Genomic DNA, 25,788 nt, shown 5'->3' with positions numbered 1-25,788 from the left:
TTTGTGGTGAATAGACCCCCTGTAGTATTGGCCCAAGTGCGAATACACCCCTTAGCAAACTTTTTCGATCCTTCTAAAGTCTTTAAAAAATTAGCAACCAGCGGTCTATCATCAAGAACAGAACTATAGGGGATCTATCCAACTCCTTAAATGGTTAAACCTTCTTAACAATTTTAAGAGTCAAAAAAAAATCACTCAGGGGGTCCATTCGCAATTGTCTTATACTACAGGGGGTCTATTCAGAATTAACCCTCGAAAAATGAAAAAGAGGTTCAGGAATGACCCCAACATTCCCTAGAGTACCATATATCCACAAACTACTCAAATTCTACAGTTGTGTGAATAATCTATATACACTTGGTTATTTCTAAAATACTAACTTCTGCTTGTGAAAGCTCAGAGATAGCGTATTAAGGAGGGTACCTGTTATTTGCAGTGCCATCTCTCAACATGATGATTATTTCTGGATGCAATTTCTTAGTGTCATCATGTCAGCTAGCTATTTTCTCATTAGTTACATACTTTGTATTTAAAATGCTTCTAATATTCTGCCCAAACTAATAGTCTTGCATTTAAAAATTTGCCAATCATTACGCCTATTATTACTTTAACAATCCATTATTTGTTACACCTGCTACTTGTTATTGTAGTGCCATCTCCCATCATAATGAGTGTATTTGGATGCAATTTCTTAGCGAAATCATGTGAATTAACTATTTTCTCGTTAGTTGAATATTCTTAAGTAAAAATACTTTTAGAAGTTCTTCCCAAACTAACAACCTGTATTTAAAAATTTGCCAACTCATTACACCTGTTATTAATATAGCAACCTTTTCCCCACTAGATTAAAATAAGTCACTCTTTTTTCTCTCCAATTTTACGCTTTCCTAAGTTTTCAACTCTCTGTCTATCGTATAATTTTAAAAAAAAATTCAAGTTCTGTTCAAACTAATGAACTTTAGCAATTCGTCACACCATTTGTTACTTTAGCAATCTTTTCACCGCCATATTATTAAAAAAGTTGAACTTTTATCTTTCCAATTTTATGCTTGCCTAAAGTTTTCAAGTCTTTCTCTATCTACATAATTCTTATAGTCTTTCTCTATCTACATAATTCCTCTCAGTTTAATAATATCCCACCATCATTCTTTGGCATCAATATTTTCAGAATGGGAACAAACTAGCTTCTATGGTCTATAGGTTTTATATTTTTAAAGAAGCGCCATGTCATAATCTTGGAGTAAGATTTACCTTTTTCTGGACAAGCTTATCAAGTTCCTCCTTAAGATTCCAATAGCATTCGGCCAAACTTGGATCCATGAAGAAGTCGATGTAACCATTCAACATCTTCAGGTGCCCTGCCTAGATACAAAAATGTCATGTACCTCAGAATTCTGATCACAAAGTTCAAGTAACTAACTCATAATTGTTGAAAGATGAAAATAGGAGATTACCATTTCTCCCTTAAGAAGATTTCCACCAAACAGGAGCAATATAGAATCTGATACCCCAGTGGAATCACGGATGAAGACAGTATTGACTTTGACTTTCTCACCAAATACTAACCAAGGGTAGGGGATCGTCTGGTATTTTGCATTAACAGAGTTCTGAAGCAAATGCATATCATGTTTCAATTAGAACATTGCACATATTTATCAGGAACATTAACAGTATATACAGCAATCTTCAGTTTATGAAAACTAGAACTGAACATGATGTCTACAGCTTCATTCACTTTAACCCACAAATAGCAAGCTAAAATGTGTGCAAATTCATTTCTTGTGCTGGAGACTTTTATCACACTGCATTAAATTCATCAGACATCATTTAAAACGCACTTTGTACACTGATGGAAAGGAATATAATAATCTTCCAATTTTCAATTAGTGAAAACTAGAACGTAACATGATAAGTAGCTCACAACTAGCAAAATAAAATATGTGATTTCCTTACTTGTGCTTCACAATTCTATTACACTTCATCAAAATGCATATCTTGTGCTCGGTTCAGAGTGAAGGGAAAGAACCACATTGAAACTGAAGAACCACAATACTTTAGTTCTCCATGTTTTCTTTCTGTCCTTTATTTCCTAGTCTCATGCATCCAACCACACCCTATGTACGGAACCTTTGTTTGTAACCCAATTCCATGAGGTCGACTTGAATAGACAATCTATTATATGTAAAAATGGACAAAAGTGTTATGATACGATATGAACACAAGTGCCGATCACGCCAATCTTCAAAGTCCAAACACGACGCCACAACTATATGTGTGTATTTCGTCTATGTTTGACGCATGAAAATAGTTACATTTGTCGCTACTATATTAAAAATATAAATACTAAATTGGACTACAAAACAGTTAGCTTTTGTCAAGGGGCACAGCATACACTAGCACAGCATACACTATCTTACAATAACATTTGAGGTAAATATAAATTTTAAAAATCTACAACTATTGGACACAGATTGACAAGCATGCAGTGTCCAGATCTGTCACACACATCAAACTTGGTCAGAGGAAGTATCAGGTTAGTGTGCCCACTGCATACAGGAGTATAGATTGCAAACCCTCCCACAAAACATTGCCTCAACTAGAGGAGAGCTTGATAAGGGTACTGTTGGGTTCCGTGTTGAATAAGTTATTGGTTTTGATAGGCCATCCCTAGTACGCACTTTTTAAATTTCCTTTAGTTCTGTTTAGTGGGAGCTGGTGAGTGTGCCAACAAACGCATATGCTTGCATTATCATAGATGAACTCATCGATAATTAATGTAACTAATGATCAATAGAGGTGGTATGTTATATTGTCCACACAGAATCTCATAATATTGACTTGATAAATAACACAAGATGACAAGGTCTTGATTAAACTTACAGAAACAATAGGTCACAAATCATTAAAGGAAAAAAGAATGCAGATAAAATGAACAAGGAATCACGAGGTAAACATCAAAATTGACGGCCAAGTAAATCCTTGATATAAACAAACTCATCATCTAAGTTGGTATACAAGAAAACAGCAGGGGCGATCGGTCTCAGAAGTGACATGATATGTAATTATCGCGTTATTTTGTGAAACTTAGCAGTTCGGCATGGGTCCAAGAACCAGAGTGAATTCAGCAGAACTAAGTACGCACAAAAAAGAAGGAGAACATCCAAGATATGGATGGTTGCAGCTGTAAAAAGTTCAACAGGGAAAAAGGAGAACACTTGTAGTGACAGCAGATATACCCTGATAACTTATAAAAGATGAACCAACAAAGGCAACTCTAGTAACAACGGCAAGGTACTGCAGTTATAGTTGCTTTGATCAATAAATCCAGCATAATGTGATTAATAGGTTAACATGTTGATGCTTATTTGATGCCTTATAGTATTTAAGTATCTTCACTCCCGCTCGTCCCACCATCTGTATAATACATCCACTGAAGGTATGTGCTAAGAACAGAGGAAAAAAGGCGATCTTTTAAAACTAACGCATACAGCAGTAAACGGAGTAAAGAAGGGGAAAACAGAGAATAGACATGTATAAAGAATCTTTTGTTCGCACTTACAGCATAAAGTAGAACCTGCCCGTCGTCCATTGTTTTGAAAGACATGGACTTCTCCCTGTGCTATACACAGAGGTTACAGTCAATGGAGTAATTAAGGAACAATACATCTGATACAAAAACTCCTAGAATTGCTAATGTAAGTATATAACTTACCACGACAGAAGCAATCCCAGGAAAGAGGCCAGAGCAGATGATAGCACGAACCAGTGACTGATTATGGCTCAAGCTGTTACTTGTGTTGGAGTCTGCATCTAGTAAACCAACATCTTTTAAAATAAAATTGAATTGCTTCCGAAGTGAATGGATAGCTTGAAGGGTTTGGGCAGAGAGAAAATTTCTCCAGCAGTAATCGTAACCAGATCCTTCCCTCTCTGCATCTTTCCATCCTTCATATGCACGGACAAGAGCCATATGATCGCTGTAATCTTTTGCAGAAAATCTTGATTTTGCTGTCCCTGCCAACTGAAAAGAGAAAAAATCATTTAGGATGGACAGCAAATAGGTAAAAATGCGGGTAAGTCAGTAGATCAGAATTGTTTTCAGGAAGGGGAAAAAACAGAATCTGTCAAATTCAACACATGGATGCTTGGACGCGCGCACGCACAAACAAAAAGAAGCAGCCAATTGACTATATTTTCAAGTCAGAGACGACTAGAAAATGCATGGATCATGCTTTCCAGAAAATCAGGAAAAGGAGGGGGGGACCCACTTATCACATTTGAGCAGTCAAAGACACAAGTATAAACATATAACAAAGAAAGACCGAGAAGCATTAGGACGACTAAGAGGAATATAGTAAACAGAATGCCTACGTCAACGATGATTTGAATCTAATCACAAACACATGTATACATGGGAATTACTGTCCTGTAATAAAAAATACATTCACAGGAGCATCCTAAAAAATGCAAACATCAACATGATGGGGAATCTAAATCACATCAAGAATATAGAGAGTACTTAGTTATCAAACTTTAACTTACATCCTTCTTGTCTTGAGGTAACAGAAAAGGGTCACGAACACTTAACCCCGAGACTACTGTAAGAACAGGATCAAGGCACCGGAAAACAGCTCCCATTATGAGCATCTTCCCTAGCTTCGGATCAACAGGAAGCATTGAGAGATATCGTCCTGCAGAGTACAAAAAGCCATGAATATTTGAAATCGAACATTAAACCACCATATCAATCCACATAAATCCCTGTTCCAGGATATGCTGTGAACAAACATACCAAGATTGGTAAGATTTTCCCCCTCATCTAATGCTCCAATCATCTTCAGGAACTCAACAGCATTTTGCACCTACATGTGTTAACATAATTCCATCACTAAGAGATATCTAAGGAGCAAGAAAAGATTGGTCGTAGGATCAAAATGACCCATGATCCTAGAAAGCAACTAAGTACTTAGGATTCATAATGCAACCCCATAATTTTCCTTTAGTATTTTGTTTCCTTCCCTCTTCCATCTATTCCATAATAGGTTTATCCAATAGAACCAGATTGCTACAATAAAGCACTGGTAAAAGTTTATAAATTAGGCCCATCTATCTAATAAGATGGGAATGGAAGATAACCTTTTTGAGTGACCGTCTATTTTGATGCTGAGCAATATTAGCAACAAACCATCATAAATTTAGGGATATCATATAAACAAAGGAATAATTAAGTGTGCAGACTGTCTAAAACATAAGTATGAAAGTCAGCAACCAATTCCCCAATTTTTGTACCCAAACTAGTTTGAATAAGTTTTGAATAAATTGGAAGTAAACTTACAGCTAACGCTTCTGGAGGCTGCAATGCAGCTGACAAGAACTCCCCTATAGTACCAATCTGCAAACTCTTTATTTGCAAGCACAAGGAGTTCAGAGGTGTCCTGAGAAGCTCTGGAAGCTGATAGTCCGCAAATGCATCATATACACATCTAGGGTAGAGATGATAACACTCCCCGGGTTGCACACGGCCAGCTCTACCTTTTCTCTGCAAATCACATGGAAATAAGATAAATAATAGATAAATAACAAAGAAATACCGGCTATAACAAAGTACAGAATAAATTGAGGTACAATCATACATCAAATGATATCATTTTCATATAGCGTCTACATGAGTCAGGCAATTCATCTTTGCATTGAAGCTTATGTATAACAGTATAAGTCATTGAATAGTCAAGAACCTTGGATACCAACAACAATATTACACTAATATATGTTCCACACATTCACATTTCTAGGTGCAATGACAATGGTAGACAAAGAGAATTCAAGATGAACGTAGCTAATTTTAGGTACAATCATACATCGAATGACGTCATTCACATATTGCGTCTACATGAGTCAGGCAATTCATCTTTGCATGGAAACAGGTACGGGTACCGATACGGGTGCGGGTACGTGTATGGGACATGACAAATTTGTGAAATGTAGGATACGGGGACACGGCTACACATACATGTCAAAGTTAATAATTTACATGAGATCATTATCTTTCAATTCATGTGCTATTTGAACTTAATTTCCTATCCTATTTTTAAGTTTCTTTTATCTTTTATCATGTTGATTATCATAAATTGGAAACTACTTGTTTTTTAATTAGACGCTCAAACCACCCCTTTTAAATCATAGTTTTTTAACTTGAATATAGTCTGAAACAACCGGACCCATGTCTAACGAGTTTTATAAAATAATATATAGGTCCAAGAAGTGTATAACAAGTATTTTAAATTAAAACATATATTGTATAATTGAATACATGTCTGGGTAAATGTATGCATACATCCACAGAGTGTCCATGAAGTTTGGATACGGATAAGTGTTGGGTACGTGTCGGGTACGGGTACAGCTTCATGATTGAAGTACCCGGGTAACATAGGTCAAGAACCTTGGATACCACCAACAATATTACACTAATATATGTTCCACATATTCACATTTCTAGGTGCAATGACAATGGTAGATAAAGAGAATTCAAGATGAATGTAGGTAATTTCACAGAAACGCTTGGTGACCTTTTAAGAAAATTGGAGTGCAAAAGTAAAAGATTACGTCCCATATTAAAGCATCTAAGTGGAAATTCTTTCCTTGGAAAAGGCCAAAACACAAACAGGATTCAGACCCTAGAACTCTTGCATGACTATAAAGGTGTTATTACTTGGTCAGTGGCACTAGCAAATAGAATGCTTGAAGAACCAAAAACCTAGACGATGAGGACTGAAGCATAGTACTTTCAGAAGATGAAAGCATTAATGTAGTTCAGCCCAGCACTGAGATAATACTCCGGTAGGCATGAAACAAAACCAATGTACTAATGTACCTAAATTACTACCATCCCATCAAAATGTCACTGAATTCTTCGTCCAGATTTATGGTGCTTAACTGATTCAGACCACCAAACTGTGATCCAAGAAACAAAGAACAACAATAATGACTAATTGGTTCAATGAGCATTTTTGATGTATTTAGAGCTAGTATTTAGCCTCCTCTTAATAGGCTGATTTACGGATTTAGAGACAAGCTAAGGTTTCGAGTCTAGATAACTTTGATTATTTAATACATTGATTGTGCGTCACTTCTCTATTAAGATACACAAATGTTGCATGCATGGTCATAGAGACCCTGAAACTTGTTTCTTGCGTGTATGGTAATAGAGACCCTGGCAATCAAAGTAGTCAGCAAATACTCCCAGGTGTGATGTGACGCTGGAAATCGTTTTTTGATGTATGGTGTCTATTTCATGCTATGTAGAGCTTAAAGTAACATATGTCATACCCGCATCACAAATCAAAGAATAAGGAAAGCTACTAAAACTATGAAGCCCACAAAGATGCTACCAGATTTAATAGACATGCATAGAGAGTAACTATTCAACTAACCTAGAAACACTTAAGAGAGGATCATTAAACATTGCTGCCCAAAGATGTTTCAACGTTCAAACTACCAAGACTACAGGGTCATTCCTAGAAACAAATACAGGATCAGCTTACACCCTTAACATGTGTGAGTCTGTCAGTACAATGTTCTAGTTATAATGTAGCCTCATACTGTACTACCAGCTCTGAGAAGCTCTAAATCAACTAAACGACAAATGCTCTTATAACAGATGGCCACTATAGTGGTCAAATTATCTTTTCTAGACATAGACAAATAAATTAGCCAGTATTGTGATCCGCTTTTAGTTGACCGGCTCATTTATCAGACAGAAGTAATTGTCTAAAGATCAATTAGACAAAAGTTAGGTTATTTTGTTAATGAGTACAACCCAATACATATTTTTATAAATCAAATACACAATATATAATTGTGTCTTCATGTCCGATGTTCTGCACCCGTGCACCAGTGTCCATAGATCAATGCATTGCAGAGAAGTTTGGAACAGATATGAATTAGAGAATAATCAACGAATCAATCTCTCCACCAAGCCATAGAGAGAGGACTGTAAAAGAATCACAATACTCTATTGAGAAGAATGGCATCTTACTTGACGGGCAGAAGCTTTTGAGATCCAGGATGGCAGCAAACAAGGGGTGTTGTTCAAAGCATCATATGTGGTTTCCTTCGCCTTTCCACAATCGACGACAAAAACAATATCATTAATTGTGATACTTGCTTCTGCCATGTTTGTTGCGAGAACGATCTTACGCACATTAGGAGGTGGTTTCTCAAATATGAGTTTCTGCAGGCATAAAAGGGTTTCAAACGATCAGAAATATAGAAATAAAGGCCTAAAATAAATGCAGTAACAAGTAAATCACGTGAAATGGTCGCAAACTTACAACTTTAATAAATAGTAGGGCAAATTTTAGCCTCCTACATAGCTTGCAGTCCTCAAAGACTCAAAGTAACAGTTACAAATGATCAAAATATCCAAACAATTGTTTAAGGCATCAAACGAGATTTTATTTCAAGACAATTAAATGGATCATAATGGACCTTATGGATTAGGTTACATTTGTAATATCCCAATTAAGCCTAAGATCTTCAAACAGAGGGAAGTATCTTATGAGAGCTTTAACCTAGCCCCATCATCTTCCATAGCTCTGCTCCTCTATTAGCTTATCTAAAGCTGCTTCCACAATCTGATTCCAGCAAATGTTAGGGAAAATAAAACCACAAGTTTGAACTGATCTCCTTTATTCTGACCATGGATCACTACAGACTCAACTCCACCTAAAGTTCATCATCATTAATTTTACCTTTTTATGGGTCAGAAGATACTGTCTAAGTGTACCGTCCCAGTGTCAGTTTGACTTAGCATGGCAATTGGGTTTCCTTATATATATATATAATATATATATATATATATATATATATATATATATATATATATATAATATTATTATATATATATATATTATATATATGTGTGTGTGTGTGTGTGTGTGTGTGTGTGTGTGTGTGTGTGTGTGAAAACTTGTGTCAACTTAAGTGGCATAGGAATAGTGTGTCCAGCCAAAAGTTTTTAACCACTCATATTGCCTAGGGATCCTTGTATATTATAAAAAGGTGTTTTATATTAATAAATGTGTGGCTACAAAGTTTGTTGGACATCAACTTAAGTTGATAGGAGTCCTTGCTCTATATATATATATATATAATATTATATATTATATATATATATATTCCCCACTTTTTTTTGTATTTGAGGTGCTTTGGGGGTATGGAGTGCAAGCAAATCAGTAGTCTGAGAAGTAGCAGCAACCTTGCAGCTGATATCTAAATTTAACTTTCATACTCAATGTTTACTGAGGCAAACTTTGAAGCCTGAAATGCATGCGTGAGAGAATGGTGTCAACCATGTCCACAAATTATAGGAATTAGAGGAAAACATGTAAAGCAATCATAAAAATAAGGTGCCCAGTTTAATAGTTAGGTTATACCAGTGTTTTGAAGGCGATGCGCGCCTTAGTGCCCCAGGCGCTCAGGCGGGGCGATCTTGTAACTTAGCACCTTGCATATTGCCAGACGATGAAGGTTACTAAGCCGGTCGCCTTTTGGCGCCTCAATAGCTCACCTTGGAGCCTCGTTGACCTTGCCCTAGCACCTCAAGCACTCACCTAAGGCATGTGATGCAAGGCACGAGGTGTTTTGTCTCTATTTCGAAATTTTGAGGGTGCGAAAGGTGTCTGATAAAGTAAAATTTATTTTTGTTATTGAATTTTTCTGTTTCTATTTTCATTGTCGATTTTTTACTTTTCTTTTAAGATGTACTTTATTACCTATATTATTTTGAGGACATGCCACAATTTGACCTTAAAGTTTAAAGTTTGTTGCTTAATTATCTGTCTTAGCGGTTACTGTGTTAACGGTTACTATTCGATATTTGTTACTTACTACTTCATTTAGATGATTATGACTTATTAGATTTGTGACTTCAAAAATTTCCCTGTGATTAAATTGTCTTCTTGCTATTTATTGATATTTGCATATTATTTGCAACGTATGTGAATTTTTTGAATATTTATCGTCTCGGTTCACTCAGACGATCGCCTTTTTTGGCGGCTCTCGCCCCATGCAACATAGGACCTCATCGCCTTGACCTCGCCTATTGCTTTTAAAACACTGGGTAATACATACATAAGCACGTGTCTGTATATACATATGAAGACATATCATGAGAGAGAGACCAATCTCCTCTTGATAATAAAGAGACTCTCCTTTACTTATTTTTTATAACCTTCCGCTGAGAAATTCTAATGGTTAGAATAGTAAAAAGAATAAACAGTTAACGATCAAAATTTTGGAATTCTCAAATTCCCCCATTAAATATGGGATTTGCAGATATGTTCTCTATTAGTATCTTCAACCTTCCTCTCCTTCCTGGCAATTTATTTATCTAACCTTGCATCATCTTCGTGGAAGAAACACTGAATATACACTGAATATACATATCATATGCTAAACACAATGGCAAAACAGCCACCAATTTACCTTCTTCTTCTTCTTTTTACTTTTTATTTTTTATTTCATTTGCAGTTAACCAAAGGTAATAACGAATATCCAGGTAATACATGAATGTTCAGATATTTTCTTTCTCAATCTAAACTAGATTAGATTTAACTACATTATTTGACTACAGAATTATAAAAACTTCACTTCCCTCAATATTACTTGACCGCCCCTCCTAAACTTTCTTTTAAGACTTTTCTTTCATCAAAATAAGTACATGTAAATGTAGTCATAAATGTAGTTCATACAAAAACAACAACAGAAGCATGAAAAAAGTACCTCCAATAAAAGAATCCTGCAGACAACAATATAATCATCTCACAGATAGAATGCATGGAGTAGGTGTCAAGTTCATAATTAACAGTGGCCTACTTAAGTAGATTAAAAATAATAATTTTTCTCACAAAGGGAGCCCTACATTGGCATGATTTAACTAACCAATCCATAAGAGTTCTCTTTTCTACCTAAAAGCAAAGTTAATGAAAGACATCTATATTAGCTGGGTACTTCTATCATGCTGACTGTATAAAGCATGTGGAAGCAGAACATGTACCTGCTCAGAAGTAGCCATTGACCCATGGCATGTCAGCAGCAGAACCCTGTTCGGATCTCCCAACAGAGGATGTGCCTTTAGCTGGTCTCTTAGACAATTAATATCATCCCAACCTGTCATAAAAACTAATGCAGCACCTGGCCGTTCTTTTCGGCATATATGACACAAAACAGCCTCAATAAGGTTAAACCCAATGCAATCAGGTGTCCAGTTGGCTAAGGAATCACGTGCTTTGGAACTGTAGCTTTCAAAGGTAGACTTTTTAAGTGTGTCCTGCAAAGTAAAAAACATATGGCATCATGAAAATTGTTAATTAGCATAGTAAACACCCACATGATGCTCCAGCAGCAAAATTATACCTCAACAAGTGCAGTAATCTGATTCTTTCGCTTTCGTGGCAGTAGCTGCCTCTGAGTCTTCCACAACTTGTCTTGACCATAATCATCAATTTGGTTGAATGAAGTCAATTTGTATCCAGTAATTTCCAATATGTCTTCCAGAAAGTGTGCTCTTACAGGATAGGTAAAGCCCTGAAGCCAGAACATATGCAGGACTATTTATATAAGTCTTTACCAACTAGTAGAACTTAAATTGCTATTGAATTTCGATGTAACGGAACACTGTCCTTCACACATTACCATGAGCTAAAACAGTAGATATCACTATTATCAAGATTAGAAATTTGAGAAATTCAGAATCATGCACAAAATGAATGGCCAGAATGTATATCAATCTTGTAATTTTTAAACTTCAACCAATGTTTAGTTGGAGTCCTTTAACTTGGAGAATATTTTACTACACTGAAACAATTATAAGCTAGAGAGATGTTTAAAACTCTCCAAATTATTAAGCATGTAAGGGGATAAGCATGACTCTCAAGGATAAATTTGTTTTCATGTTAACTGGATGTTTACTCTTTATCATTACAACATAAACGTTACTACTTTTTCCAAGATAGCCATTGAAAAGTATATTAAGGACACGGGAAAAAAAAGGATGGTAATCAGTTTCCTCTATGATGAGCATAACTGCATAAGATTTTCTCACCTCAAGGTCTTAAATGTCGGCTGACATGTCCGACATGTCAGTTTGAGGGCTTGAGTGACACGACATGGGCGTTTTCAACTCATATGTCAGTTTTCAGGGCCAAATCGGAAATACTGAGGTCATATCAAGCATATTGTCGGTTTGAGGGCTTGAGCGACACGACATGGGAGTGTTCAACGCATATGTCGGTTTTCAGGGCCGAATCGAAAATACCGGGGCCATATCGGGCAAATCGGCAGATTTTTCAGCTTTGAAAAATCGGCCGATATGGCCTTTTTATCTTTTTTTTTTTTATCGGGTTTCGATTTAGTGATAAAAACCCAAACCTATTTGACTCGTTCTCATGTTTAAGGGTTTCTTATGAACCCGATAGAAAGAAAAGAGAAAAATTAGGGCTACAGCGGAATTGGGAACTCATCACTCCTTTCGTGAACGACGACGCCCTTCCCCCACCTCCATCTCGGCCCCCCGTCGTCCATCTCCTGTTGCGCCCCGAAATTTGAACCCTAACCGAATCCAAGGGCGATAGGGTATCCCGTCGTCGGGATAAAGGAAAGAGGGTGATCGGTGACTCATCCGAAGGACCCCGAGCAGACGAAGAAGAGCCTCGGTACTGCCTCCCTGTGACGTCGGAATCCATCCATCGTCGGCACCGCCTCTAAAATTTATAAAGTATGTTTATATTGAATTTAGAAATCCTTAGATTACATTTAGGACATGATATTATAAATATGTGCACCATCCGATATGACAATCCGATACTTAGTCCATGTCCCCCGATATATCCCCGATTTCCGACATGAATTTCAGTCGTCCGACATGAACCCGGACATCCGACATTAAAACCTTGTCTTACCTTATACTATTACCCATTTACTTGACTAATATAATATAAAGTAAATTTTAGTAATTTATCGTGTAATCACAATACCTCATAGATTAAATGATACTCATTTAGGAACAAATAAATAAATGAGGAAGTTGGACTATTTGATTGATATTAGCTTGTGTGCCATATTATATACTTAATCTATTTGTAGCATGCAGGGAAGAAAATTGTGGGGTGATATTTATTTCTTTTAGTCTTTCAATGGGCTTACATGTTTCTTTTTCTTTTAACTCTACCCATTTTACATGTATACCCTATAAGGTAAAGAAAAACTTTAATCCTTACCCTATATATTATTGGATAATACCAATTATGTTAGGGTAAGGAAAAAGAATTGGGCAATGATAAGGATAAAATGCTTTGCCTATCCATTGCCACCATATGGATAAGTAGTTTAGAGTATCAATCCAGATAGGCTGATTATAAGTGACAAACCACCTTTTATAATAGCAGGAATTGGCATTCTCATAAGCCAGTTCACAAAGAAATTATAACTAGTCAACTAGACCATGCTTAGAACTATACTAATTGCAGGAAATTTCACCCCCATTCTCTGGAAAGATAATAACCAGGTCAAACATTATATATGACTGCCTCAAAAGATCAAGCGTTCATCTCACACATCTCTTCCCTAACCCATCGCAAATAATTCATTTAGAACATGAAAAATCAAAATCTTAGAATCAGTGCTAAGTAGGGGTACAAACGGATTGAATAGTGATCAGATTTGGCATTTACCATATTCATTTACATTTACTACCGAGTATTCACATATATGAATGCAGATATAGTTCGTAGATAGATTATATGAAATGGATACAGGCCGGATATAAGAGAAATGGGTATGGATAAGTCTAATATCCAACCACAAATCGAATAAGATCGGGATATAAACTCATAATATAATTAAAAGCTTTAAAAACGTCGTCCAAGTTGAACATGTTATGTGCTAGCAAGCACAAAACAATAATCACAATGTAGAGTTTAACATCAAGCATTGCCCAACATTATAGAAACCAAGAAGCGGGGTGGGGTGGGGGAAGGAGCGAGATTTATTGGTAGGTAGTCACAGCCGTTGTCGTAGAAGAACGTCGCCACCGCCCTGTGGAGAATCTGATGAGGAGAAGTCTACCCAAAAAAGAAAATAGGGATTTTTGGTGTGGAAACTTAAAATAGGGGTGGTTGTGAGTCTGCGATCATGTAGCTTGCGACCAGTAACATGGGATCTTTTGCAAATTGGGGGCAAGTTCTTTTTTCCTTATAGAATACAGTTCAGATCTTATTAAATATTCAGATAGTCGGATCCAGATTTGGTCTTTTTAACATTGTATCCATATCTGGTTTAAATTTGTATTTGAGTATCCAGATTCGGATCTATATCCTATCGGATTAGGATTTCTATATCTGGATTTGCATCTAATTCAAATAACATCCTAGATCAGCTCGGATATATCAGGACCTATTTGCAGGCATAATCCTAACTCTTACGCCATTGGCAATCCTTTACTACAATTTGAGATTAGTAGCAACCCTCAACTAACATTAGTTAGAATCCAGACTCCTGATATAAAACTTCTCTCTCATCTATCTACAAGCAAATCGGAATCATATTCCAGATTGTAATACCCATGTGATAAGTGTATAAGATGTGAAACTCCTAATGCTTTCTTTATGATTCTGAGTTGGATAAGAAGACTTCTCTACCTTTCAGAGTAAAATAATGAGCAAAACCAAAGTAGTTTCTAGAAAAGCATGATATTATTTAAGGGTATAAGATGTGAAACCCCTAATGCTTTCTTTATGATTCTAAGTTGGATAAGAAGACTTCTCTACCTTTCAGAGTAGAAATAATGAGCAAAACCAAAGTAGTAGTTTCTAGAGAAGCATGATATTATTTAAGGGGCTTTTCTTTTTAGACCCAAAGGTTTATCCTGATTTATGTTTAAACTCAAGTACTTTTATTGATGCTTTTTGATTCATTCATCTTTGTGTATTTATCTTTAAACCCAAAGTCTCAAATATACATGGTCCCCTCTAAATTTTTATTTTTAAAAAAAATCCAAGTTTAACTCTCCATTTTTCTCATTTAATTTTCTCTCACCTCTTTCACTCTTATATTTCCTTACTCGACTCTCATAAACTCATTAAATACTCCTCAACTTCATTAATACCTAAGTTTTAAATACTAAATTTTAATAGAATTCATCTCTTTTCGGTATTTTAAGATATAAATTCTCCTAATTCTTCAGCTTCTAATTTTGCAGCACAAATCCACATACACATTTGGGTCAATTATAGCATTAATTTTTTATTTTCTATGTCATAATTTTTCATATGACTATTCATGATTCCTCATGATTGTTTATTATAATTAAGGAAAATTAATAATAGTAACATATCAGATATTGATTTTAATTTAAAAATTTTGATTTTAATTTTATGATTTTGATTTTAACTTATTGTGAGATCAAATTTCATATTTAAATTTTCTTTAAGTTGACTATATTTGATAAATTTTGCACAACTTATTATTAGGGGTTTTTGTTTTTAGACCCAAAGGTTTACCCTGATTTATATTTAAACCCAAGAACTTTTCTTGGTACCTTTAGACTCATTCATCTTTATGTATTTATCTTGAAACCCAAATTCTTTAATATACTATACAGTTATGTGGTCCCTCTAAACTTTTTTAAATACAAGTTTACCCTCCTCTCTTTTCTCATTAATTCTTTCTCACCTCCTTCACTCACTTATTTCCTTCTTCAACTCTTATAAATCCATTATATACTCCTCAACTATATTAATGCGTAAGGTTTAAATACTAAATTTAGGTGGGATTTATCTCTTTTTGGTATTTTAAGATATAAATTCTCCCAATTCCTCAAATTCTAATTTTGTGACATAAATCCGCATAAGCATTTGAGACAACTATGACTTTAAAATCACAATTTTTTATATGACCATTCATGATTCGCGATGATTGTTTCTTACAATTAATAAGAAGTAATGATAGTAAAGATATCTATTGATTTTAATTTCAGAATTTTAATTTTAATTTTATGATTCTGATTTTAGTTTGTTGTGAGTCCAAATTTTATATTTAAATTTGTTTTAAGTTGATTATCTTTGATAAAATTTGCATATTTTATTTTTCTTTTGTGACAAACAGATGAATGATGAATGGTACTGTGCATTAACGGATTTTAGAAAAACAATTACTTCCTACTGTATTTATAGAAATATATGCTATACTTTCAGCTACTTTCATAAATATCTACTATATTTTGAGCAATGTATCGATAACAGATAACGTCGCGTAGCGGCAAAATCTATATTTCATACATATCCACACATAACATATATAATGACTCTACGTAAGAAAGGTACCGCTAAGGATATTTGCGCCTATAGCGACAAATAGCGCATAGTTAAATAGCGGTCAAATTTAAATATATTTAACTATTCTAAAAATTAAGAAAATTTATTGAAAAACCATATATGTGAATTAATTGAGGAGATGGAGCTTTTAGAAAATGAATAACTCAAATCAATTGAACATTACTAAGGCACATCATTGCATTTTATTTTTTGTGTTACTGTTAATTGAGGTAATACTGTAATAGTGTTATGCAGTTTATCTAATCTCAGATTCTCAAGCCTCCAAAGACATTAGTATCTAAAATAATTAAAATTTGATTTGAGAGACTTAAGTTACCTTATTCTGTGTTGTAGTCTAGCCTAACAGAGAATGGAGATAGTGGTGTGGTTGGAGAGAGCTGCGGAGATGGTAGAGGTGGTGGAGAATGGAGATAGCTTCGAAGATGGTGGAGGAACAGACGAGGAAGTGCTCGAGATCAAACAAGACCCGGAGGGAGCTTCGAAGATTATGCTCGCTGGAGAATTTGATGCTCATCCGAGGAGCTCACCGAAGGAGGTGAAAGGAGGATGGATGCGGCGGCTAAGGTTTCAATTTTAGAGGAGCGACAGAGACAAATGAGAGAGAGAGAGATGTTGTGGGGTTTTATTGAAAGTCGGGTCAGGTTTGAGTCGGGTTCAGGTAGGGAATTAAAATCTTAAAACCAATAGCCTATAAGAATAGCGTTTAAAAGCGCTTTTAAGTGCTATTTCACACTATTTGTCGTGATTATAAGAAAATAGCAGATTCTCCCACAACTCATCAGCGCTATTTACGATAGCCTAATGGTTGAAGTCTGCTACCGCAATAATTTTCGCTATAACCCTGCTATGGAGCGCTATTTACACCACTGATTTTCAACAATTCCTGTTATACTTGTGTTTTATCCTGCTAACTTTTAGAAATTCCTGTAATACCTGTGTATTTTCCTGCTATACTTTCAGCAATATCTGCTACACTTTCAGAAATGTCTACTATATTTTCACTGCTCTACTTTCAGAAATATCTACTATACTTTCAAAAATATACGTTATGGTTTCAACAACACCTGCTATATTTTGATCAATATCTGCTACACTTTGATCAACACCTGCTACACTTTTAGAAATACATGCTACACTTGTATTTTTGTCCTCTTATATTTTCAAGAATACATGATATACATGTCTTTTCATGCTACACGTGTGTGGCGGACTTTGTAAGTCAACCACATTATGCTTGCCCTACAAGCAATTAGACTTTGCACCACAACCACTAAATCATTATAATTCCCTTTGAAATTTAATTTAAGGAACTAATTATTTTATTTCTAAAATTCGTTAATTCAATGGACAATTCATCATCCATCTCTGTTTGTCAAAAATAATAATAATGAGTTTTTGTTTCCAAGCCCACATGTTTACCTTGATCTACCTTTAAACTCAAGAATTTTCAAATGAATGTTTAGACCCACCTACTTAGATTGATTTATGTTTACACCCAAAATAGCATATCCAAATTTATACATTGTATTTTACTAAAAAAACCTCAAACCCCGAGACTGCCCTCCTCCTCTTCTCCAGTCTTAGATCCCAAGCCTTACTCCTTCGACGGCCCCTTCTCAGTGTCCAACCGCCCTCGGTGTCATGCCACCACCACTCCCTTACTCCACTAGCGCAACCCTCAGCTCCCACACTGTCGCATAGAGTAGTGTGTATCTGGTGGCCTACCGCCAATTGTGAGAATGACGAAGGGTTTATTGGACTCTTTGCCTCTTTCCCGTCAACATGGATTTGTGTACATATCTTGCGGCACCACAGCGAATGGATAGGCGATTTTTAGTCGCATCAATTCCAATGTGAGCGAGGTGGTTGCTGGCCACTGGTAGCCATCAGCGGTGAGATCCGGGTGAGCATTGCCTAGGAGGTATCGAAGGCAGAAGCCAGGGCAAATTACCTCAGTCCAGGAGCGGCGCGGCCATAGCTGGATTAAAAATAGGTTTAATTTTTGGATTTAATTGCTCTGCGTTTAGGATCTAACTGAAGGAGGGTAGTTTTGGGTTTTAAGTGTTTTGTTGGTACAATACAATGTATAAATGTAGGTATATTGTATTTTGGGTTTAGACATAACTTGAACTTAGTATTTGGGTTTAAGCATGCACTTGAAAGTTATCGGGTTTAAAGATAAATCAATGTAAAACTTTAGGTTTGTAAACAAAACCCCCTTATTGAAACATATGCATCTCAAGTCAATATACTGGTATATGTCAGAAATAAATCATCTAAACAGGGCTCAATGTGCCTCTATAAAATTTATTTTAGCGCTAAGCCCAAATTTTTGCATCTCAATATCCTCCTACCGTGAGATTAATAAAAGTGGGGATATCATGTCAACCGGGATATCAAGTGTTGACACATTGAGACATGACCTACTAATTTTTAATTACATGAATTTATATTTTAAAAGGGTTAGCAGCTTTAGTCCGGCTCTAATGTTTCTAAGAGGTCATGAAAGTGGGGTCATGACAAAATGGTATCATATCATAGATATTATTGAATTCCAAAAAGGTGTAGTTTAGGAGGAAAATGTGACGCAAGATCTTCATGGTTGTAAATGAAAAATTGATCTACATGTCAATAAAGCAATAAAGATGATTTGTTGATAGTTTTTTGTGTTTGTAAAGGTATATATACCGAGAAGTACTTGATTAGCTTATACAACATACACGACTGTAGAGGAATTATCTATAATGTGTTGCAACTAACAAGTAATTAGCTACCTAGATATCAGTAATAACAAGCATTACCATATGGAGAACTTTGCTTCAATTTAAGCAGTAATATACCTATTAATTGAATAAAGCATATTTATGCAAAAAATATAAACTAACAGACAACATTTCAAATATAATGAGTATTGACATACCGGAATATGGATTGTGGGCGCCCCTCCAAAGAAGTTTGAAAATAGCTCAGCATTCAAAGTGGCACTCATCAAAATCAATCTCAAATCCCTACGCCGTGGAAGAAGATCCTTCAACACAATCAGCAAAAAATCTGCATATTACAATAACATAAGTTCCTAGAGATTGCATATAATTAAAGAAAAGAAAGAATTGCAAGAAAGCAAGAGAAGACCTTCATTCATGCCCCTTTCATGAATTTCATCAACAAAGACATGTGTTACACCATTCAAATTACGGTCTCCCAGCAACCTTCTCAGCAAAATACCACTGGTACAAAAAAGCAGATGGGTATTTTTTCCTTTCATTCCCTCTAATCGAACTTTGTAACCAACCTACCACAAAAACTATTGTTGTATAGAAACTAGAACAAAAGGTTCTGTAACAATCATCTTTGGATATGGACATCAAAGATAGATTACATAAAAATATTTAATGCAAAGATAAAAGGCTTACTGTTTCACCAAGATTCTCCCCTCTTTCCATGGAAACTCTTTCCGAAACTGCCATAGCAGATATTCTTCGAGGTTGGGTACATATGATGTTGCAGAATGCTCCGCGACCAGTTTCTATCTCAGATTCTAACACATATTGAGGAAGCTGGGTGGTTTTACCGCATCCAGTTTCCCCAGAAATCACTAGCACCTGTCAGAGGAAACAAGAATAAATGTGAATGCGTACCAAAAAATGATGCACATCCTATTTCATATACAAACTTAAATTCTAGTGCTTGCCTAAAAGTGAGCAATAATGTTATGTGTCGTCAACAACTGGAGGACAAAGGAATGTACAGACGGCGAAAGCTAACATGAGTTTATCTAGTTTAGTGATGAATTAGAATCCATCTCTTTCATTTTGATTGGGGCTAAACAAGAACCAGGTTGTTCCAATACCAAGGTTACGTAACCATGGGTTGCGAGATTACAAGAAGGACTCAGCTTCTTCAATTGAGAAAATATGGACTCCATGAAGACCAATAGCTACTTCCTGGGCCTAAGTTAAGGGAAAAAAAGAGGAAAATAATATAAGAGAGAGAGAAAAACAGTTAAAAGGCCTCAATCTTCAACAAAAATACACTTCATTTCATTCTTCCTCCTCGGTTATTTGGAAATAAAATGTAGCTCATTACATGATTTTAGCGACACTACAGTTCATCTATAATAAAAAACAGGAGGCTGAGCTCCTAATAAAAGATGATACCAAAGAATTACTCTTGGGAAATGAAAATGTGATAAAAGATTAATTTGGAATCCCCTAACTGAATTAATCTGACATATATAACAAATTGTTGTGGTTATTTATCTAGCAAGAACTGAAATTTGAAAAACGTGACCCTCTTTTAACTTATGCAAACATCAGGTCCTAATCCCAAAAAAGTCACCAATTTGAGATATTTTATAATGAAGAAGATAATTACATGACAAAGATTCAAAGCACAAAATATCAATTATCAGATGGAAAAACACACATCCAAATCTTTTCCAACTCTAATGCACACCATGTTAGGTCACTGTTATTAAAGAGTGCAACAGGTAGCATTTCCTCATTTCATATAACAATCATCTTACAAGCCTATATCAAGAACAGTGAAGTGCTTCTTAGAAGTTCTAAACATGTAAAAGTGGTATCCACCAACACGATTCATTAACAAACTCACCTATCAGTTGCAGTTTAAAGCATTTACATGAAGAGTATGGTACTCACTGAAATGAGGCACCAGAGTACTTTTCACAATGGGACACGCAAGTTTCTGGATTTATATTGTGGGCATTCATATGCAACATCAAAAATGTAGCCAAAAAAAAGTATCATTTTCCATTTGGGGAAAAACCATTGAAATTAAGGCCAGTGATAAACTAATCATGTATTTCTACTGGTGGTTATGATGAAGACATCATAAAGCACAACTTAATTGATCATGATCTAACTGTCTTAAGCCAAGTGGGTGAGATTAATGAATGATACTAAATAATTTAGCAGGTAAGATTAACGATGCATATAAACCTTGAAAATATAGGCAAACAACCATGTCTTAGTAAATTTCAGAATTTCCACATCTGATTTACAATAAGTTTCAGGATTACTAAGAATAGGTAAATGTTACTAAACCACTTCCCTGTAATGGCAAATGTCACAGGTGACTGCAAACACGTTTAGCAGAAATTCTATAGCCTGTAATGAAGAGTGTAGATGCTACCACCTCACTCATTTAAAAAGGAGCAATATTACCAAAAACGTCAATGCAGCAACTTCAAGTCACATGAATATGCATGTATCTTGGAGGATGAGATTCTAATTAGAAGCTTTTTGACAGAGATAATCTACGTTCAACATTATATGGCAGGCCATGAAAATTGAATATTCAAAATCTTGTGACCCGGACAAAATGCTTCGTCCAATATGATTTTTGAGTTTTGATATCCACTAGAAATAAGATATTTAAAAGCTAAAAGATGCAGCTGCCAGCTAACATAGTCAGATCAAAATAATCTGCTAGAGAAGTATTCAGCTAAAAGTTATACCTGATTCCGTGCAATGGATGCCAATAATCTATCTTTTTCCTTGTAGGCAGGAAGAGATGTCCTGAACTTGACCATCTTTACACCCTCAGGTGATTCCTGTTAAAGTTGCATGACAGCACAGTTAGCTCAGGTCCCAGATTAACCATCATGTAATAACCAAAGATCTGCATGTTAAACCAACAAACTTGCTGAATTTTATACAAGAGGTAGCCCAATTATGAGCCAGATAATTAGGAAAATAATCATTTGGTTGCCTTAACATAGCAAAGAGAACTCTACATCAAATAACTAGTTCTTTATTTACGGACAAAATATCTAACTAACAACATATAATGAAAATAGATGCTTAACCTGCCAGGCTCTCTGCGCATTCCGCATTCTCGAACTCTTTCTCTGAAGAATTTTTTCCATAACTGATCTATCAACCAAAGAATCTTCATTTTCGTCCAGTCTTATATCTTCATTAACATTAACTCCTAAACTCTCATTGTGCTTTCCAGGCACCACCAGATTTCTATCAAGATGCTCTTGAAGTAGACCCTCAGCCCTTCTTTGAAGACCAAGAGGGATAACCACCTATTTAACAAGCTCTGAAGTTTTAGTATCATTCAAGTGCAGAATAAATAAACTTGGGTTACAAGCAACACAAGGAATTACCTCTCTCTGAGGCCTTTTATCATCTAGATCAGGTCTATAATTTGGCAGAGGAACTTTGCTAGCAACCACCACCTTCCCATAAATTTCACTAGATAGACAAATATAGCAGATTAAACATGCAATGTTTGTAAAGATTACACTAGGAGAAATCAAAGTAAAAGAAAAAAGAAAGAAAAGAATGAACAAAAACTTCAATACCTATAAAGGCCCATCCTTTTCGCAAGGTTAGATATTTGCTCATAATCACGGCGATCTCTTCTATCTTTGGAGATAATCTCTTGCTCTTCATTATTGCGTAAAAGAAGGCTAAGCTTAAACCTCCATTCATCTATGTTGGCCACCGAGGAAGATGGCTGAAAATAGACATGCACTGCCTCATTAGGTAGAGACTTTATATTACAATAGTCAAATTGCAAACTAAACTACATTCATGTTCATTTTGTGCTGTGAAATAAGTCTTGCCAACAGTATGTTTTCAACAACTAGCTACATCACATCTTCCAAAAATAAAACCTATCAAAATCCACTCTTTTTCTTTATTACTTGTTAAATTCCACTAAGAAACTGAAATACAACCTGAATAAATCTTTTTTTCCCTGCTCTGAGAAAGGCTGCAGACTTTCTCAGCAAACAAAATTACAGGAAAAGGACAGGATAGGCTGGATAGCTTTAGCCTGCCTTCTCTTAGAGCAAAGGCCAAATACATAAATATCAAATTGGGACTCCTTATTTAGGGAAATCAAATCAAACGGCTAAAATTATGCTGATATGAATCATGAATGTTTCTCAAGAAACTAGTACACTTCAGCGTTGTGCATAGACCATTACTTCATCTTTTTCTAATCAAAGTTGCATATGGAATTCTATCTGCAAATGCCTTTTTTAAAACCAGAAAAAGGAATAATCAAGCCAAGCAATCAAACGTCGAACTTTTCAAAAGAAATTCAAATACAGCATTCTTCAAAAACTGATGAAAGTTGAGTCATTTCTAGATTACAGAACCCAGATAATCAAAAACCAATCTTTCACAAATCCTTACAACATTAGAAGGGAAAAAAAACAACTCTGACCTTCTGATTGTCGAATTCACACTCATACTCGTCATCCGAAAACTGCTCAACCGCATAATAATCACAATAACCTCTCTGCATCGATACCCAACTCCGAACCCTAAAATCTCCGCCATTATAAGACGAAAGAATCGAACGCCTCAGCAAGAAAGGCAAAGAATTAACTCTTCGATTCAATGGCGTCGCCGTCGATCTATGGAGGCTCAGAAGCAGCCCTAATCCAGGAGGCATCCTCCTACGTAGGCATCGCAGAACTGTCGAAGATAGAGAATCTGGGATTAGGGTTTTGGATTGGAGACGCTAGGGTTTAGAGTGAAGTAGGAGGGATAGAAAGTAGGAAGAGGATGGAGATGGCCCTTGGAACCCGTTAACCCGAGAAGAACCCCAGTTGAACTAACGGGTTTGGGTCTGCTTCAATAACCCCGACCCATGGTCATTTGTCACATATAGATCCTTCACAAATATCATATTTGCGATTTTATACGTTGGATCAGACATTTGCAAATTTTTGCCCAAAATCTTCCGATTATGTTCTTTCTAGTCCTCTTAACACGTAGAAGACGAATCCAGTATGGTTTTCCATTTTTTATCCAAACCTCCTTCCTCTCCTTCGTGTGACTCCTTCAGATATTAAAATAAAAGTTATACTACAACTGAGAAATATTATCAAAAATAATTACAGAAACTAGTAAAATAGTATTTATAAAACTAAGACTCTACATGTTCTGCGTATGACAAGAATTTGTCATATTTTAACTAGTGTAAAAATATAAAATATCGAGTCCATATAAAATGATACGTGTTTTCAAAAGATTAAAGAGAAAATGCAAAAAAGAGAGAAGATGTACCGGAAAAAAGTTATGTAACATTTGATTGTGAGTACTAATATGTTCATAAAGTGTTATTAGAAACTTATCATAGTATGTTTATGATGTGTTATTTAGAGAGAAAAAATAGTTATATTAATTCAAAAAATTTAGTTATATTAAACTTCTTATATTAGTGATGACACAGGAAATCAACTTATAGGATTTGAGTCTATGAGATTGGACCTTGCCACAGAGGGCCCCTCGATCAGCTTTGATGACAGAAGTTGGTCTTCACGTCTAGGTGTTATTGAGTCTGCCTGACTTGGGCTAAGAACACAGAAAAAGCATCAGATTGACTATGGTGGGATGTCCATCAACGTCCCTCTGACACCTATACCAGATCCTTGATAAAAGTTTATAAGCAATAAGTAAATAGGCTAGGGTTTTACAGAAAGATGGCCCTTAATCCAAGTCGATAGAGGTGAGCCTAGTCAAAGGTTATCACGTCTTAGCTTAGCTTATTTTTACCTTAAGTAGGAAGAGGATCTATATTAATTACCTAGGACAAACCAACCACTACATGTGTCACCATCCTCACAGCCAAAGTTGTTGTGATGTATACGTGGCCCTTGAAGTAGTTACTTTGCTTACAAGGTATTTACTTGGAGGCAAGTGTTACCACGTGTAGTGCTTCGTTAGCACGGGATGGTACAGTTGATATGTGTAGATTGACCATTAATGGAAGTCGGCAATTAGAGATTGGGATCTGATTGATATCTCCTAACATGGTATATTAATGATAAGATACAATTTGAAACAATCGTCTCCAACTAGGGCGAATGACCATATGAACTAGACCAGATTGAGATAAGGCATAATAATCTACATAGATGAGTAATAATTCTATGTCTCGCGATGTAGTGCGAACAAACAGAGAAGCATCTTGATAACTTTCTATAAAGCCCTCTTTGAGCACGACATCGCGAAAACACTCAAACCAAGCGCGGGCGTCTGCTTGAGACTATAAACAACATGACGAAGGAAACATACATGTCCCAGATGATTATTTGAACCTGGAGGCAGTTGTATATATACAGCATCTGATAAAGAGCCATGAAGAAAAGCATTTTTGACATCCATCTGGTATAAGGGCCAATGATGAGCAGCAGCGACCGCAATGAGAGTACAAACAGTGGGCATCTGAGCAACAGGAGCAAAGGTCTCCTCATAATCAATACCTTGTTGCTGAGTAAAACCTCGAGCTAATAAACGATCTTTTTGACGTTCAATTGTGCCATCAGGATGAAACTTGACCTTATAAACCCATTTACTGCCAATAAGAGAGATCTCAGGAGGACAGGAAACAACATCTCAGGTATGAG

At 35.8% G+C, this 25,788-nt stretch overlaps 1 protein-coding gene across 3 annotated transcripts in view; it reads right to left on the bottom strand.

Annotated features, from left to right (window-relative positions):
* The window catches only part of LOC109843906 (DExH-box ATP-dependent RNA helicase DExH3), a 25,311-nt gene extending 1,342 nt beyond the window's left edge, over window positions 1–23,969 (bottom strand). The window contains exons 1-18 of one of the 3 annotated variants that reach the window (XR_002247830.1): window positions 23,598–23,969; window positions 22,726–22,880; window positions 22,528–22,615; window positions 22,222–22,446; window positions 21,871–21,966; window positions 19,805–19,993; window positions 19,524–19,683; window positions 19,312–19,442; window positions 11,416–11,586; window positions 11,057–11,329; window positions 8,036–8,230; window positions 5,336–5,539; window positions 4,793–4,862; window positions 4,543–4,691; window positions 3,713–4,021; window positions 3,560–3,619; window positions 1,455–1,607; window positions 1,252–1,358 (exon numbers count right to left, since the gene is read on the bottom strand). Coding sequence is in view for 2 of the 3 variants with exons in the window: in XM_020412878.1 (XP_020268467.1) it covers window positions 1,252–1,362; window positions 1,455–1,607; window positions 3,560–3,619; window positions 3,713–4,021; window positions 4,543–4,691; window positions 4,793–4,862; window positions 5,336–5,539; window positions 8,036–8,230; window positions 11,057–11,329; window positions 11,416–11,586; window positions 19,312–19,442; window positions 19,524–19,683; window positions 19,805–19,993; window positions 21,871–21,966; window positions 22,222–22,446; window positions 22,528–22,615; window positions 22,726–22,880; window positions 23,598–23,828 (2,970 nt within the window). In the remaining variant the exon portion in view is untranslated. Of the gene's footprint in view, window positions 1–1,251; window positions 1,363–1,454; window positions 1,608–3,559; window positions 3,620–3,712; window positions 4,022–4,542; window positions 4,692–4,792; window positions 4,863–5,335; window positions 5,540–8,035; window positions 8,231–11,056; window positions 11,330–11,415; window positions 11,587–19,311; window positions 19,443–19,523; window positions 19,684–19,804; window positions 19,994–21,870; window positions 22,035–22,221; window positions 22,447–22,527; window positions 22,616–22,725; window positions 22,881–23,597 lie in introns of those variants that run through there. The other 2 variants (XM_020412878.1, XM_020412879.1) reach the window with 2 other exon arrangements.

The sequence above is a fragment of the Asparagus officinalis genome, chromosome 5, assembly GCF_001876935.1.
Source record: "Asparagus officinalis chromosome 5, Aspof.V1, whole genome shotgun sequence".
Lineage (NCBI taxonomy): Eukaryota > Viridiplantae > Streptophyta > Magnoliopsida > Asparagales > Asparagaceae > Asparagus > Asparagus officinalis.
The sequence above is the reverse complement of the archived record's forward strand: the minus strand, read 5'-3'. Positions and strand labels throughout refer to the sequence as shown.